Source organism: Corvus moneduloides, chromosome 3 (genome assembly GCF_009650955.1).
Source record: "Corvus moneduloides isolate bCorMon1 chromosome 3, bCorMon1.pri, whole genome shotgun sequence".
Lineage (NCBI taxonomy): Eukaryota > Metazoa > Chordata > Aves > Passeriformes > Corvidae > Corvus > Corvus moneduloides.
In genome coordinates this window covers 92,916,162-92,934,449 of record NC_045478.1, presented here as the reverse complement: position 1 = coordinate 92,934,449, position 18,288 = coordinate 92,916,162, and the positions used below count along the sequence as shown (strand labels likewise).

The following is an 18,288-nucleotide window of genomic DNA, read 5'->3' as shown; positions in this document are numbered from 1 at the left end:
TTTCTTTAATTTCCATTAAATTGTTATTCTGACTTGGTGCCTCCCACTGGTTTGTTTTCAAACTAGCACATAATTTGGCGCCCAACGTGGGGCAGCTCTGAGAGAAAGTCAGAATTACAATTTTGTGTTAACGGAAACCTATTCACCATGGTGCTCAGCTTGTCTATGTGGGTACTGTATCTTGCTCTCTATATTTTTCCTCACATGGGGAACTACCTGCCTGTAGTATTACTCCTGTTAAAACCAGGGAATGGTATGAGAATTGCTTTAATGGTTTATTATGTCTACAGCATAATAACCTGTGAGGCGATGAATACCATTCGGAGTATATACTCAGTTTTGTTTGGCTGTCCTAGTCTGGGCTCCTATGTCTGGGATCTCCTCAACAATCGCACCCAGCCCCTGGTGGGAGGAGTAGAGAGTGGTTTCTTCCAGCCTTTCAGGCCGGGCACAGCAGTTTTTGAAAATATTGAATTCCCTCTGGATGTCAAAGACGGCATAAACTTGCTGTCAGTTCTGCTTTGTCTTCTCTGTACAGCCTGCACCATGTACACCATGCTTAGAATCAGAGCTATGGCACAGCATCCTCAGGATGAGGGAGGGAAAAAGAGCAGAGCAACAAACACCATGCCTACGCAGACTGACACAGAGGAGAAAGGAACCAAATGCAAAGCAACAGCGTCCATGTCTACGCAGACTGTCACCGAGGAGAAAGAACCCAGATGCAAGACAACAGCGTCCATGTCCACGCAGACTGACACAGAGGAGAAAGAACCCAGACACAAGACAACAGCGTCCATGTCCACGCAGACTGACACAGAGGAGAAAGAACCCAGACGCAAGAAAACAGCGTCCATGTCCACGCAGACTGACACAGAGGAGAAGGGAACCAAAAGCACTGTCAGCGTCCCCACGCAAACCATCACTGAACCAGAACAGCCTAAACCGATTGCAGTTGCCCCCGTGCAGAAGAAGAAATCAAAAAGCAAATCAGTCCGCATAGTGACTGACGAGGATGCAGCAGGACCTTCGCACCCAGCAGAAGAGGCAGAGCCAGAGATCATCACTCGGTCGCTATCCCTGGGTGAGCTGCGAGACCTGCGGAGGGAATTCACCCGCCAGACGAACGAGTCTATCCTGACCTGGCTGCTCCGCATCTGGGACGCTGCAGCCAATGACACCATTCTGGACGGAAGTGAGGCCAGGCAACTGGGATCTCTGTCCCGGGATGTGGTCATTGACCAGGGGATCGGGAGAACCCAAGAAACCCTCAGCCTCTGGCGGCGACTGCTTACAAGTGTAAGGGACAGGTACCTTTGTAAAGAAGACCTCCAGGTGCACCAAGGAAAATGGAGCACAATGGAACAAGGTATCCGGTGCCTGAGGGAATTGGCTGTGCTGGAGATCATTTTCTCAGAAGATGAGAGATTTCCTAAGAGCCCAGATGGTGTCCAGTGCACGTCACAGATGTGGCTGAGGTTCGCACGCCTTGGACCAGAGATATACTCCCGTTACCTGGCAACACTGCAATGGAGGGAAGGCGAGGACAGGGTGGGCGTCTTGGTGAACAAACTGAGGATTTACGAGGACACCGTCACAGCCCCGTTTCGCACCCATGTCTCATCCGTGGAAACAAGTCTTTTGGCTGAGCAAGTCCGGAGCTTGATTGAAGAAGGCCATCAGAAACTGAAAAAGGAACTTAAGGAAGAGATTTACCACATCCCACCAGAACCAACAAGAGTCTCTGCCATTAGGAGCCGGCGACCCCCAACCAGGGAGAGAGGATACACCCCACGAGGTAATCTCTGGTTTTTCCTTCGGGAACATGGAGAAGACATGAGTAAGTGGGATGGAAAACCCACCTCCTCCTTAGCAGCTCGGGTACGTGAACTAAAAAGAGGGACAACTACCACAAGAAGCGCATCTAGAGTCAACATTGCTCCGGTCTCCCGCACACAGAACTCCAGACGGTACCGGAATGATACTATGACCGATCCTCTTGAAGGGACCTCAGGAACGTATTCACTGGAAGGGAGCAACATGCAACATGACCAGGAATAGAGGGGCCCTGCCTCTAGCCAGGTAGAGGAAAGGGAGAATCGGGTCTTTTGGACTGTGTGGGTCCGATGGCCTGGCACATCTGACCCACAAAGATACACGGCTTTGGTTGACACCGGTGCTCAATGTACTCTGATGCCATCAAGGTATGTGGGAGCAGAACCCATTTCTATTTCTGGGGTGACAGGAGGATCCCAGCAGCTGACTGTACTGGAAGCTGAAGTGAGTTTAACTGGGAACGAGTGGCAGAAACACCCCATCGTGACTGGCCCGGAGGCCCCGTGCATTCTCGGCATAGACTATCTCAGAAATGGATATTTCAAGGACCCAAAAGGACATCGTTGGGCTTTTGGGATAGCTGCTGTGGAGACAGAAGATATCAGACAACTGAGTACATTGCCTGGCCTCTCAGATGACCCCTCTGCCGTGGGACTGCTAAGAGTTGCAGAACAACAGGTGCCAATCGCCACAGCAACAGTGCACCGTCGGCAATACCGCACCGACAGAGACTCTATGGTTCCCATCCATGAGATGATTCGCAAACTGGAGAGCCAAGGGGTGGTCAGCAAGGCCCATTCACCTTTCAACAGCCCTATATGGCCAGTGCGTAAGTCCAGTGGAGAATGGAGGCTGACGGTGGACTACCGTGGCCTGAATGAGGTCACGCCACCACTGAGCGCCGCTGTGCCAGACATGTTGGAACTTCAGTACGAGCTGGAGTCCAAAGCAGCGAAGTGGTACGCCACTATTGACATTGCCAATGCCTTCTTCTCCATTCCTTTGGCAGCAGAATGCAGGCCCCAGTTTGCTTTTACCTGGAAGGGTGTGCAATACACCTGGAACCGACTGCCCCAGGGGTGGAAGCACAGTCCCACCATTTGCCACGGACTGATCCAGACTGCATTGGAAAAGGGTGAGGCTCCAGAACATCTGCAATACATCGATGACATCATCGTGTGGGGAAACACAGCAAAGGAAGTGTTTGAGAAAGGAGAGAAAATCATCCAGATTCTCCTGGAAGCTGGCTTTGCCATCAAAAGGAGCAAAGTCAAGGGACCTGCCCAAGAGATCCAGTTCCTGGGAGTAAAGTGGCAAGATGGACGACGTCAGATTCCCACCGAGGTCATCAATAAGATCACTACGATGTCTCCACCGACCAGCAAGAAGGAAACACAAGCCTTCCTAGGCGCCATAGGTTTCTGGAGGATGCACATTCCCGAGTACAGCCAGATCGTGAGCCCTCTCTACCTGGTTACCCGCAAGAAGAATGATTTCCACTGGGGCCCTGAACAGCAGCAAGCCTTCGCCCAGATCAAACAGGAAATCGCTCATGCGGTAGCCCTTGGCCCAGTCAGGACAGGACCAGAGGTGAAGAACGTGCTCTACTCTGCAGCCGGGAACAATGGTCTGTCCTGGAGCCTCTGGCAGAAGGTGCCTGGTGAGACTCGTGGCCGACCACTGGGATTCTGGAGCCGAAGCTACAGAGGGTCTGAAGCCAACTACACTCCCACAGAGAAGGAAATCTTGGCAGCTTATGAAGGAGTCCAGGCTGCCTCAGAGGTAATCGGCACTGAAGCACAGTTGCTTCTGGCACCCCGACTACCGGTGCTGGGTTGGATGTTCAAGGGAAAGGTTCCTTCCACGCATCATGCCACCGACACCACATGGAGCAAGTGGATCGCCCTCATCACACAGCGTGCCCGTATTGGAAACCCGAATCGCCCTGGGATTCTAGAAATTATAACAAACTGGCCTGAAGGTGAGACTTTTGGATTATCTTCTGAAGAAGAGGAAGAGCAAGTGACTCGTGCTGAGGAAGCCCCACCATATAATGAGCTACCAGAGACTGAAAGACGTTATGCCCTCTTCACTGATGGTTCCTGCCGAATTGTAGGCGCTAACCGGAAGTGGAAAGCTGCAGTATGGAGCCCCACACGACGAGTTGCACAAGCTACCGAGGGACAAGGTGGATCGAGTCAGGTTGCAGAGCTTAAAGCCGTCCAGCTGGCTTTGGATATTGCTGAACGAGAGAAGTGGCCGAGGCTCTATCTCTACACCGACTCATGGATGGTAGCTAATGCTCTGTGGGGATGGCTGGATCGCTGGAGAAAGGCCAACTGGCAGCGCAGAGGGAAGCCCATCTGGGCCGCTGAGATTTGGCAGGACATCGCTGCCCGAGTAGAGAAGCTGACCGTGAAGGTTCGACACGTGGATGCGCACGTGCCCAAGAGTCGGGCTAATGAAGAACATCGCAACAACGAGCAGGTGGACCGAGCTGCCAAGGTGAAAGTATCACAGGTGGATCTGGACTGGCAGCACAAGGGAGAATTATTCCTAGCTCGTTGGGCCCATGATGCCTCTGGTCATCAGGGGAGAGATGCAACATACCGATGGGCCCGTGACCGAGGGGTGGACCTTTCCATGGACAGCATCTCACAGGTCATCCACAGTTGTGAGACCTGTGCTGCAATCAAACAGGCCAAGCGGGTGAAGCCTCTGTGGTATGGTGGACGATGGTCAAAGTACAGGTATGGTGAAGCCTGGCAAGTTGACTACATCACCCTTCCCCAAACCCGCCAAGGCAAGCACTACGTGTTGACCATGGTTGAAGCAACCACTGGATGGCTGGAGACCTACCCTGTGCCTCATGCTACAGCCCGGAACACCATCCTGGGCCTGGAAAAGCAAGTCCTGTGGAGACATGGCACCCCTGATAGGATCGAGTCAGACAACGGGACTCATTTCAAGAACAGCCTCATCAACACCTGGGCCAGAGAACACGGTATCGAATGGATATATCATATTCCTTATCATGCACCAGCTGCTGGAAAAGTTGAACGCTGCAATGGACTACTTAAAACTACCCTAAAGGCACTTGGTGGGGGGACCTTCAAAAATTGGGAAGTGAACTTAGCAAAGGCCACCTGGATGGTCAATACCCGAGGGTCCATCAATCGAGCTGGTCCTGCCGAGTCTGAACCCTTGCACACAGTGGATGGAGATAGAGTCCCTGTGGTACACCTGAGAGGTATTTTAGGAAAGACTGTTTGGATTAATCCCACCTCAGGCAAAGGCAAACCCATCCGTGGGATTGTCTTTGCTCAAGGACCTGGTTGCACTTGGTGGGTAATGCAGAAAGATGGGGAAACCCGTTGTGTACCACAAGGAGACCTAATCTTAGGTGAGAACAGTGTGTAGGTTTCACTGTGTATATATATATATATATATATATATGTATGTGTGTTTTAGAGTTTAAGAAGGTATTGATTTGGGATAATGTAGATGGTAATAGAATAAGGGGTGGATAATGTCCTGGGTTGCAGTGTATTCTATTACCATCCCCATCAGCTGTTGAAACCAGGTGGGGCAGTGTTTCCTTGCCTCCTCCCCCCAGACTATCTTGCTGTTAATGGCCCATCATTGTCCTGCCGCATGACTCACAGATAACTCCCTCCGAACTATCTTCTGTTAATGAGCCTAATCAACACTTGGCCTCATGACTCATCACCCCATTGTGAGATGCTCCACCCAGAGGGAGGAACCAAGCATCCCAGCGTGGATATAAGCTGAGGCTGAACACCAGAGACTGGGGCTTCCCACTGGATTTCCAGAGGACAGGAGCTACACAGCCACCACTGGACTTCCAGAGGAAGAGCAGACTGTTTCACTACAGGATCACTGCTTCAGAGGACTGCAGCCACCATTCTACCAGACTGCTACCACCACCCTGCCTAACAGGGTGTCAGGTTGTACCTTGACTCTGTCAGTTTGATAGTGTTTTCTTTTACCTTTTTTTTTTCTCCTTTTCTTTAATTTCCATTAAATTGTTATTCTGACTTGGTGCCTCCCACTGGTTTGTTTTCAAACTAGCACAGTTTGTTAATCATCTTCTGGTCTCCAGTTTCTAATATAGTATTTGTTTATTTTCATGTGCTCATGCAAACACAAGAGATTTCCGAAACAGGCATAGTCATGTGAAAGGAGAATATGCTCAAATATTTTGCAGGGCAGTGCAGACATGATACGTGTGTGTGTCTTGGGAGGAGAAGGAGAGGGATTCTGTTGCCCTGTGTTCAGAGCCCAAGCAAGCCCCACAACTTGAGATGTTTGCGTCTTTGTTTAAGACAGGCTTGTTTTGGCTTTCCAAAGCTGTTTATGTAGTCAGTCCGCATTTGGCTTTTTCAAAGTTTCCCCACTGTCCATGAATCCAAGTTCTCATCTGAAGACGTGACCTTATGTGTTTTCTGCTTAAAGTTCCACTTGTAAGTGCTCCCAGCAGTACCAGATGAACCCAAAGCAAGGGTTCCCACAGAGTGATGTCCTTTGCACTCAGCTGGAGAGCGTGGGAGGCAATTCAGAGCCACCTTTTGAGGTTTCTATTGTGAAGATCCAGGCCACTGACAAATCCTTTCTTCATTTAGAGCAATGAGTATACCTCATGTTGCCCTATTTTTGAGAAGCTCCTGTAAGACCAATCCTCTGGCTAAAAATCTGATGAAAAGGTACATATTCCAGGTTCTCCTCAGAGAAACCCACTGATCTCCACTGGATGTTTTCTGTGGTGGATTAGGTAGATCTTTTTAGTGTTTTATACCTCCTGAAAAGTTCCTAGTGCAAACTTCAGGGCAGGGTTTTGGGCTGACAAACAGGCATTCAGGTCCAAGAATTTTTACTTTTTAACATAAATACTTCATATGAATATCTAAAATATTCTAGTTGTGTCAAAACCAGGAAGAAATTGGCTTAAAAATCTAGACTTGAAACCGTTTTGAGCTGGTCGTTTTGGCCTATTTTTCCTTTTGCCATCCACACATACATCTATCTTTTCATGTGGCAAACCTGTGTGAGTCTCTTCTGGAAATCTGGTGTTCCACATGCTTGGCTGTTCACTTTGTGGCTGGTGTGCATGAGGCCCTGTGGCTTGCACAGAGCATTTGGAATGTCTTGTTGTTTTTTCAGTTACCCAAGGATAGTGTAAAGGCACACACTTTTGCCCCTGTGTCCTCTGGGTTTGGAGCAGCCATCTGTGGATTCTCTTCCTCTCCATGTCCCTGTAACATCACAGATGACAAGAGTTGGTACCTTTCAGTGATTTTAGTATTTTTCATCTTCTTTCCCAGGGTATACATCTGTGTGACTTTAGAGCTCTCTCTGTATCTCCTTGCTTAAAGGGGAACTGTGTTTACTGCCTGACTTGCGTTGATGTCTTAACCCCTTCTTGGGGCACTTGGGGACAGCATCTAAACAGTAAGTGGTGGAAGAGTCTGGGGCTGCTTGTTTAAAGCCCCCAGCGCTGCCAGCTCCCACGTGCTGCAGCAGCAGTGGTGAGGGGAATGGGATAAAGCTGCAGGAGGCAGTGTGCCTTCTGCCCTAGCTCTGCCTGAAGCAAAAGTCCATGGGGAGGGAGGGCTTTGGAGTCATGTCCGAGCCAAGGCTTCAGTTAGAAGTGAGATTAACTATAGAGACATCAGATGATATGTTAGACTAGACTGGACATTCCCTGTGGACAACTTTGGAGCCAAGGCCAGGAAGGAAGGGAGGAAACAGTCATGTTGGCTGCCCTGAATTAAAAGCTTTGTAAGCTTTTTCTCAGGAGCTGCTACCGTGCCTGCCAGCTGTGAAACTAGACCCCCCTGTCCCTTTGCACCCCTCCTCCCTTCACAGACTCTAGTGAGCAGGAGGGGCAAGCCTAACATTTGAACTTTGGTAACTTTGGCATGTGCAGATGAGTGATAGGGAATTAATGAATCCTGCCCTTTCTTTAGATTTTTGTTGCTCCACAGGTGCTGGAGTTTTTGGTCAGGTCTATTTCCTGCACAAATGGAGCTTTGCGTTTTTTCCAGGCCTCAAAGAAAACTCAGTGAGAGATTTGGGGTTGGCATAGAGTGAATAGATGAACCATCTGATGTACCCTGCAGATCAGCAGACTCAGACTCTGCCAGACCAGCAGGGAAAGTGGCTGCTGAGCCAGAGATGCTCCATAGAGAGTGTTCACTTCCTCCATCCCCAAATTCCAATCAAAGGGCTAGTGGTAAAAGTGCCAGGGCAAATATGGCCCACTTTATCTGTTTCTAAAGGGGCAGGGCTTCTGTACAGATCCAGAGTATATTTGGAAACTGTATGCCACAAAGGAGACAGAGGAGCAGTAGAAAACTAGTCACCTACAGACAGGCAGTCAGTCTGTTTGCTTAGACCACAACTGTGTGAGTAGGTAGCTGTATTTATGTTAGCTGTGGCTCTAGTGTGATATGCAGGGAAAACTTCAAAAAGCAGCCTGTAATTTGAATAACTTAATCTGTTCTCTGGGCCTTGGGAATAGTGGGAATTCAGATGTTCTGCCAGGTGGCAGACCTTGCTGGCCAGACTTCAGCTTACTCTCTACTGTAGCAGGCATTGACCAAGCCCAGCAGCCTGGTGCTACTCTGCAGTGATCACTTACACATCACCTTTCTGGACTGCAGTGCAACTGGGCTGTGCTTATTTAGAGAGCAGTTACTGGTGAGACTGACTTGCTGTTCTTCCAGTTTGTATTTGCTGTAGGCTCTCACCATTTCTCTTTAGCAGTGACAGCTGAGCCCCTCCCAGAAGTGCACAAAATGAGGTGATTAAAGACACTGTGTTAAAAAGGATTTTGGTGACCACAGGAATGACTTTGTTTTGGTTTTCATGGTGCACTGTTTGCTGACTGTGTGATGCTGTGCAAGTCCTTGCAGTACATCTTTTTTTGTAAGGCCTTGCCTGGCTTTTTTTAATTTGAATTTGTTCTCAATGATCACTTAGTAATCAGTATTTCCTCTGCTGCACTGTCCAGATACACTAAGTTGTCAGTGTTTACATTTTATGGAGGCTGTGGATTTTTGGCCCTTGCTGGCAGAGGTGCTGCCTGCGTAACTGAGACTCCCATCTTGATAGAGATGGGAGCCCTTTATGACAATGTTAAGAGACCAAATGTGCTGATGTTTTGAAGAAACTGCAGATGGACTGAGGAGAAATGTGGCAAAAAGAGCATGAATGACTAATTCAACTGAATATTAACTAGAAATAACTTTCAAAAGAGTTCAGAGGCTTTTCAGGATGTTCCACAGTATCACCACAGCTTAGTGTTTGGATGCTGGGGTTTGTTTTTGTGACAGGGGACTGTTGGCCAAACCATTTGAGTTAGCCTGTATTTTAAAATGCTGTGAGGCTGTTTAACTTCTGATGGAGACGTCTGGAGGCTGTGACTGATGATAATTGTAATTTAAAGCTGTGGCTGAACTATAGCCTTCCTGTTGCTGTGCTGCTTCAGGGGCTGGGCAGGGAGCTTGTGTCTGTGTCTGGTACATGGATGTACTGGACAGTGGCGTTGCACGCCTGGGCCCAGACAGTGGGTGTTCCCCTAGCACAGGGCATCCCTGGTGATGCAATTGCAGAATACCCTCAGGTGACTGCTAGGAAGGCTTGGCCCCCTGGTTTGTCTGCCACTTTAAGTCGTGTGCCTGGGAGCCTGAGCCTGGATGGTGGTTAGTGTCGGCTGGAGTTGCTTCAGCTTAAAAGCAGTAAGGAGGAGCCTGTGACTTACTTTTTTTTTCTGTACAGTTTTTGTACTGAAGGGCTAAGAGATGATGCCCATGTCCTAGCAGCACTACTCAGTGCCAAGGAATTAAAAAAGCCAGTCCAAAATCAACATACAAAATAGCTTTAAAATTTTTTTACTGGTTATTCTCCTAAATAATAAATTCTCCTAATAATAAACAAATCCTCCCCAATAAATTGGGAGGGCAGACCTGGCTTTGCCCCTTGTATAAAACCCAACACTGTGTTGGCAAAAGGACAGGAACCATGGCTCTGTTCCCTTGTGCCCTGCCACGTGGGCATGAAGTACTGCTCTCCTGGGTGGAGGATTTCTCTGAAGCAGAAGACACTGGGCTGTGATGTTTAAGCCTGAAGGTGCACAGAGCTGTTGGGTTGGGAAAACACTGAAAGCTTCCACCTTGCTACTGAACTCTGGCTGGGGCCTTGCTGGGCTTTCACATCTGGCCTCTGCAAGCACTGCCTTTGGGGGTAGCCGATCCCCTTCCTTTAACTCAGCCTGTGCTCTAAAAAGGGCCTTGTTGGAATCCTCTGCTTCATCAGTAGTGTGAGGCTGCTGCTGGTTTGCCCGCATGTGCCTGCCCGCTCCGGTGGGTAGCAGCTGTGGGCCTCCCGCCCTGCGGCCCCTGGGCTGTCATGGTGCCACGCGGTGGGAGGGAGGTGGCACCCGGTCAAGCAGAAGCCTGCAGCCGCAGTGTGCCGCACAATGGCCACTCTGTGCAGCCCCTGACCTCATCTGCCCACTGTGCTGCAGCTGCACCCCTGCCCTGCGCCTTAACCCTCTGCATGCTCTCCCGCCCCAGCAGTGCTGGGGCAGGGGACAGGCTCTCAGCAGCAGCTGGCTGGTGGGAAAAGCTGTTCTCCTGGCCCAAACCTGTCTCTGAGGGCTGTTAGGAAAGGAGATGGGGCAGGCCCTTTGCTCTGAAATGCCTCCCCAGGGGAGGAGGGCCATAGGGCCATGCTTCCCTGGCTGGCTCACTGTGTGTAATGGGATTGGCATTGGGCTGGAGCTCACGTAGGCATTGCCTCTGCACCAGCATCCATTTCACTGTCCCAAGATGAGTCTTATTGCGGCCCTTTCAATCCTCTGCTTAATGGGCCATGAAACTGCCTCCCTGCCTTGCTGTGAGGCAATTTTCTCTGTGCACATTGCATCACTGGGCATGGTTTTTCCCTTTTCATCAGCCCTCTGCTGTGACTTAGAGTGCAATTGCTCCTCACACTGTACTGTTTCTTCTTTCAGTTCTTTTTTTATTTTTTTTGAACAAAGCAAGCAATATCATCAGTCTGCTTCTCTGTTTCTGTGCTAGCCATTCAAGCTTGGTCTGCCTTCTTGTTCCTAAAAGACTGGACAACTGGGAAGCTGTCTGGTAGGGTTAACAGCATGGAAGTAAAACAGGGGTTATAGAGCTGAGGAGGCTTTTTCTTAAAAACTTTGTAGCCTGTCAAGAGCCTTAAGATGTCAACAAGAAACAGAAATGTCCCTACCTTTAAAGTGCACTTGTCCTGTGGAGGGTCATAAGCAAAACTAAAGAGAGGCAGACTTCTGTCCTGCTTGCTGGTCTCTGGAAAGTCTGATCTTTGAGTCAAATCACAGCACAGTTATTGAATACAGATTTTTTTTTTTAATTTTGAAATCTCTTTCATTAAGCAAGTGAAAATCCCTGCAGCATTCTTAAATTGTAACAAGCTGATTGTATATCAGTATGTAGCATTTGATGAAGTGTGTCATTAAATAATGAGTTATGTTGGGAAACTGAGAGTGCCTGTGCTCTCTTGCATGAAATAGACTAAACTAGTCTGAAAAAACCAGTAATAGTTAAACTGCATCCAACTCTGGACAGGCCCTTAGGTTTAAAACTAATAATAAATTAGTTAAATTAGATAATAAAATAAATAATAGAAATTAACCCCCCCCCAAAACACTAATGGACAAAAGAATTGCTCTGTCTTGTGGAGGTAGTGAAAATGAAACTATTCTACAACCAAAAATTTATATATAAAAAGCAGATGTAAGATGAAATGTGTTTATTAATATATATGAATGTAAAATATTTTGCATTGTATGCTGGTTTAAGAGTTTGTTCAAACTTGTATACATTTGAAAATTAAGTTGTGATGCCTGTCTTTAAACTGTGCATTGACAGAGGTTTAAATACTTAGTTTTGAACTGTTGCAGCAGTGTGACATAAATTCATTCATCTTGGGGATATCACTATTCCTAGAGTGATCTTGCATTCAGAATGCCTGTATTTTGATTGTTAATATATATTACAGTCATCTGGATGGTGCAGTTTGTAGAGAATAGTTCTATGGTAGCTTTTGTGCATAAGCAGATGCAGGCATTCACCATTTCCTTCTGGGTGAGTTCAGAACTGCTCAAGTCAGTGTTAGAGGGCTTGGAGTACTGCTGCTTAAGCAGTTGGAGATACTTGCTGAAGCAAGGCTGGACTGGAGAGCTGTGCTCAAAGAGAAGCAGGGCTGGTGGCTCATCTCTGCTCTAATTGGGGGTATTTTGATGTGGCAGTGATGTGCAGCAAAGCCATGTGTGTGGCTGATCAGGGGTTCATTACCACATTTCATTTGGTGAATATGTGACTCTATTATTTCCAGTCCTTGCAACTTCCTTTTGAATCCAGGCCCAGGACTGAGAGAGTCTCTGGGTTATGAGCAGGAGGTGAGATTGGTGGGCGGGTTCTTGGGCTGAACTGATGCTGCTGCTTTCTGGAGGATTAACCCTGAAATGTTTCAATTCAGCTTTGCTTTTAGAGTGAGGCATAACTGTTGTGTCCTCAAAAAGGCTTTAACATTTCCTTAGTCATGTCATTTCCTCCTTTTAGTAGAAGTCACAGTAGATAGCAAAATAAACTTCCCTTCATGCAAATAATAGTGCTCCTAAGCTGTATGTTTCAGCTCTGATGCCAGCAGTTCTGTCAGAGACCAGCAGGAAAGACTTTTTAATTGAAATAGGGACACTGCCTCTTTTTCTTGCATTCAATTTTCTGCAGGTGGAAGAAAGTTTTGGAAACTATACCCTATGGTTTTATTCTCAGCTCTGCTACTAATATCCTCCATGACCTTTGAGAAATCTCTGCTCTGCTCATTGTCATAACTCCCAGAAAATAGCTCAAGGAAATAAAAGTGCACTTTTACATTGGTCTAGTAGTTAGGAATGATCCCAGAGTTACTAAACTGAATATGTCACCTTCCTTATAGGCCATTTCCCCTGCTTTAGGCAACTGCAAGTCATGTAGCCAAATAAATGTTATTTCAGCTCTGCTTTGTATCTGTGTAAATAGGAGTTAATGAGTTGCTGCATCTCGTGGTTGGCTTGTGACGTGGAGGTCTCCAGAGGGAGGATGAGGAGAGGCTGCCGTGGAAAGTCCCTGGCTGTTGCTAGGCATCACTGCATTTTAGCTTCCCTGTCCGAAAGTCTGCACTCAGGTTTGGCAAGGAAAGGGAAAGCTGAGGGATGGAAAACCATTCAAAGATGGCTTGACTTACTTTTTGTAAAGCATGGCTTTACTGTGCTGGGTGCAGAAAGCGTGTGGCTGCTAGTGAGGTGGAAGCAATTTGATTAAATAGAATAGCATTTGATAACTGGCCTTCCATGTATTCATTCTCAGCTTGCAGGATCATGTGGCTGGCTTGCTCTCTCTCTCTCCCTCTCTCTGTTTTGGACCTTACTGTGATGTGGGACCTGAAAGCTCTGAGAGTGCAGCACAAGTGGTCTTGCTCTCCTTTCAGTCTAAGTGGAAATAAGAGAACCTAGCAGTTCCAGAGAGCTTCCCATGCTGAGGTTTATGGTCCAGTTTAACACCCTGTGGATGAGGGGATGTCATGTTTTTATTTCTCTACTAAGTCCATCAAGAGGAACGCCAGGAACAAAAAGGAAGCACAAGAGGAACAAAAATTGTTATGTAGGGTATCTTGGTCTTGCTGCACAATGAAATCTTTGCAAACCACAGCAGTAGCGTAAATAGTGGTAAGATTCTCATATAATTAAAGCTTATCACAACAGCATCACTAAAAATCACTTCTGTTTTCTGCCAGAAGAGTAGGACTTGGGATACAGTTGAGCACTTGAATTTCTCTTGGAAGAGTCTGGCTGGTTGTCCATCTACCTGCAAGCCTTTCATTCAGTCTTTGGTGTCATCTTGTAATTTCTGTCTCTGTTGCTCCTCCCTATATATTTTAATAGAAGGCCAGGATGGGTAAATGTCTTGCTGCCTCTGCTGATTATAGTGGGGAAATAATGTCTTTTGTTGTGCCCTGATGAAGTCATGGGGGTCCCGTGGGTGTGACCATGCTAGGCATTTTTCATCCCGCTGGACTGTACTGGAAGGTGTTGTACTTGCTCCTTGGCCAACAGAGCTCTGTTTTTCCCCTTTCAGCAGAGGATTCAGTGGTGCTACTGAGACAGTAGAATTTTGTGTCACAGCCTCACTTTATCCTGGGGGTTCAGCCAAGTACCACTAAAAAGCTCAGCTTTACAGCAGCCTGGAGAAGCTGAGGTTCTCACCCAAAGTCATGCAGCTTATGGTCGAGTGGGATGCTGCAGGATAAGTTCTGCTCTAACAGCATTCTTCCCCTAAGGGATGGGGCTCAAAATCACAAGTCCTGATTCTCACTTCCATTGCTCAACCTGACTGTGTCTCGCACATTTTATCCCACCAGTGGGCTTGTGGCTTGAGCTATCTAGCCTGCCCTTCCTCATCCCACCCACCCACCCGCATTTCACAGCAGCTGGAAGAAAAGCTTAAGGAGAGACCACAACTTTGCAAGACCTCACAGCTCCTCACTTTGCCCTTCCCTGCACCCTGGGTTTTGTGAGCCCTACCAAGGTCTCCTTCCTTCTCTGTCTTTTTCACTGTGTGGTTGTGGGGGTCTCAAGAAAGGCAGTGACCTCACAGTAAATACCAGCCTTACAGTAGCTGCCTTGCAGCCTGCCTGGGAATCAAGTCCTGCAATACTTTATAGGAATTCCCAGAGGATTACTTGTTCAGTTGGACAGCCTTGGGCTGGGCTAGTTCAGTTCAGCAGTTCCTTTTGTTGCTCCTACCTGGTTAGTGCAAAGACTGGTAGGGTCCTTTTAGGTTAGAAACCTTGGAGCTGTGCTGCCAGGTCAGACCTGGGGACAGAGCAATCCGGCATGGCTCCTGTTGAGCCCTTTGAATAATGGAGACAACAATAGGATTCACCTGCTAAAGGATTAACAGTAAAAGCTCGAAATCCTTGCAGCACCTCCCTTCTTCCCCATGCAGGCTTGGATAGTGAAATATGCTGTCCTTGAGCCCCAAACTACTCATCTGAAAGTTTCAGAGTGGGGTGTGAGTGTGCCAAGTTCTGGATTTTAGATCAAAGAGGCTGATGTGTGTAGAAATGCTGGGTGGATCGCTAACTCCCTCTCCAAGTTTTGGGTAGTAATGTGGATTGGGACTGCAAAGACGTGCTTATGGGATGTAGAGTGACAGAGGGCGGTGGAGGAATGGGACTTCTTCCCACCTCCCAGCAGTACTTTCTACTGGAAAAATAATAAATACTTTCACCTAAGTGCTGACTTCAACTTTGGGGTGGTGCTTTTTCTTCTGAATTTTTTTGGAGGTTGTTTGTATGTTTGGATTTTTTAAGCTTTTTGAGTTTCCAAGGCTCCCTGTACTGAGTTGCTTTTGTCTTGCTTTGTGCTAGAGAAAGCAGAAAGACAACAAACAAAGAGAGAAAATAGAAAAGTCTCGCTATTTACCACTCATATTGGTAAAATGGTGGGATGTCTTTCTACACTCTTTAGGAACTTCATCTGAAAAACACTTCAGTTGCTTTGCAAAAGCATGTGAGTGTGGGGAGTGTTTTCCCATACTTCACACAGCTTTCCAACTGGAGAAGTGTTAAAAACAGGAGCTGGGAAAATCTTTTCTTTCTTTCAAAAGCTGATGGAGAAGTTTCTTCCTGATATGCCTCCCTCACCAGGTCTTTCAGTATGAAAAATGTAATTGAAGTAATTTTTAAAATGGACAACTGTTCTCTTGAAGCCTTGTTTTTCCACTTGGGAGTTGTTTTGTGACAATTTTTTGAGGGGAAAGAATGATTTTATTCATTCTCCAGCTTTCAAAACACTGCCTCAAAACTGGGATAGAGCTTCAACTCACCCGTTTATTTCAGTAATTTCCCAGAATAATTGCTGGTTCGAGTATATCCTGTTTGCTAAATTGTGTGGTTCACGTTATGACAACTTTAATGACTCTTGCAGTATATGGCAAAGAGATTTAGGACTGCAGGCAGGTGCTTTTACCTTGTTTTTTTAAAATTCTGAATAAATAAGCATAATGAAAATATCTGTTAAATAATGGGAACATCCACATTTACATGAAATAGTCTATTTTCTCCTTTGTAAAGGAAGATAAATTCACCTGCTTCAGGGCAAAGTCTAACCAGTAATTGACGGAAATTAAGAAGAAACTTCCTTTCAGGCAGTTGTTCCATCTCTTTCCTTGTGAAATCTCTTGTATATTCTTTCAAAACCCAGGGTATCAGCCCCTGCCAAAGGACTCTGTGCAGGCTGTGTGAGACAGTCTCAGATTAGGATGATTACTTGCTGTCCACCTTTGGTAATTCTTAATCTTTCATATCTCACTTAACCATCCATCCATCTTGTTTTAATGAAATGTTGATGAAAAGAGACTCCTTACAATATCCCTCTTTCTATTCCTTCATGATATTTCTACTAATCCCTGGATTCTACTTCTCTTTCAGAAGATGCTGCTCAAGAAGAATTGTGGAGCGAAGACTAGAGTAATTAAAATTCGTGTAAGTTGCTCTTTTCCGGTGCGGTTCCTTTGTCTTTCCACATATTCCTAATGTGGTGATTCTCACTGAACATCTGTGTCCAGAAGATGATTTCTGGAGATTTCCTGTGGCTTGATCAGCTGCATTACAAAAGTTGCTACTGTGGAGTATAGAATGTAGTTGCAATTTAGGTTAGGTGTTGACAAGGCTCATAATACGTGGTCTTTTCCATTTTGGAGACTGTAGTTTTAAAGCTTCCTTGGAGTAAAAGCCTACATCCCATGCTATGAGCTCATACAGCATAGCTGTCCTGTAGGGTGTCATCTGGATCCTTCTTGACCAAGTGGTGTCTGGTAGGGGTGAGAGGCCTGGTAAAAAGCTGGGGAAACAGGACTATACCTGCATGGTGCACTGGTGTTTGCAGAACCAGATGGGATATGGGACTGGGTGATGGCAGATAAGAGCTGCATTGCTCAGATGGCTTTTTAGCTGGGATGATGCTGCAGTGTCCCGAGCATCTCCGTGCTTAACAGCCTGCATCCCTATCAGGTGTGCTCAGGTCTCATCCTTGTAGATTTTTGCCTGCACCTCTGAGAGTTTTGTCTTTAGCAGCCTGTTCCCTGACTCATCAGCCAACTCCTGCGTCCTTTGTGGGTACCTTGCCTTTCTTTTGATCAATGCTGTATGGTGCTGTGAGAGATGCATCCTGGGCTGAATCAAAAAGAAATGTGACAAGTAGGTTGAGGGAGGTGATTCTTCCCCTCTACTCTGCTCTGGGGAGATCCCACCTGGAGTGCTGCATCCAGCTCTGGAGTCCCCGACAGAAGAAAGACATGGAACTGTTGGAGTAAGTCCAGAGGAAGGCCATGGAGTTGTTAAGAGGCCTGGAGCACCTTCCTTACAAAGACAGGCTGAGAAAGCAGGGGCTGCTCTGCCTGGAGAAGATAAGGCTCCTAGGAGACCTTAAATCACCTTCCAGTACCTAAAGGGGGCTACAGGTGAGCTGGAGAGGGACTTTTCACAAGGATGTGTAGTGCTGGAACAAGGGGGAATGGCTTTAAGCTGAAGGATAGTAGATTTAGATTAGACTTTGTGAAGAAATTCTTTACAGTGAGGGTGATGGATGCACTGGAACAGATTGCCCAGAGAAATTGTGGCTTCCCCATCTCTGGAAGAAGAATTGTGGCCAGGTTGGATGGGGCTCTGAGCAACTTGGTCTAGTGGAAGGAGTCCCTGTCATGGCAGAGGGTTGGAACTGGATGATCTTGAAGGTCCCTTCCAACGCAAAACATTCTATGATTCTGTTTGCTTGTGACCTTGCATGTTGTCACCAAAGCAGGTGTACCTCCCCCCATGATTCTCCATGTTTGTGATACACAGGCAAAAAAAGATTAGGGTGAAGAAAACAAACATCCTTCATGATAAAGCTGCTATTTTCACTGCAGTATTTTTATGGCCTTGCCAGAGGGATGAATGACAGACCTGGATCCTTTCAAGGTTTTTACCTTGCCCAGCAGGCAGTACGAATGATGCCTTTGTGCACCCAGAAGCTGTTGATAAGCACGCTGTTGGATGCCCTTGCCCATCACTGCTCTGGAAATGAATTTGGTATCTGAGAGGAGGAGGAGCAGGTAGAGCTGGCTAGAGCCTTGTGCAGAGCTGGGGGTGGTATTTTTCTGACTTCTCGTATGCCTTCTGCCAGGGCTCTTCAATCCTGTCTCCAGCAGCCCCACAGGGACCTGGTACTTCTGATTGCACAATTAATCCTGATTTCTTATGTGCTCTCATGTGCTTCTGCCTGGATTGTTTTCAGTATAGCTGTGTCCTCCTGTGCCCCATGAGCTCTTCCCAGACTGTGCCTGTCCTTCAGACCTA

General features: G+C 47.1%; 1 protein-coding gene across 5 annotated transcripts in view; it reads left to right on the top strand.

Moving 5' to 3' along the window:
- LOC116441162 overlaps nt 1–18,288 on the top strand; it is a 66,875-nt gene that overhangs the window by 33,498 nt on the left and 15,089 nt on the right. For 2 of the 5 annotated variants that reach the window (XM_032102790.1, XM_032102788.1), the window contains one exon: nt 16,381–16,434. The exons of 1 other annotated variant lie outside the window; for it this stretch is intronic. In XM_032102790.1, coding sequence (XP_031958681.1) covers nt 16,381–16,434 — 54 coding nt within the window. Of the gene's footprint in view, nt 1–7,178; nt 7,306–16,380; nt 16,435–18,288 lie in introns of all 5 variants that reach the window. 2 more of the 5 variants (XM_032102792.1, XM_032102791.1) reach the window with 2 other exon arrangements.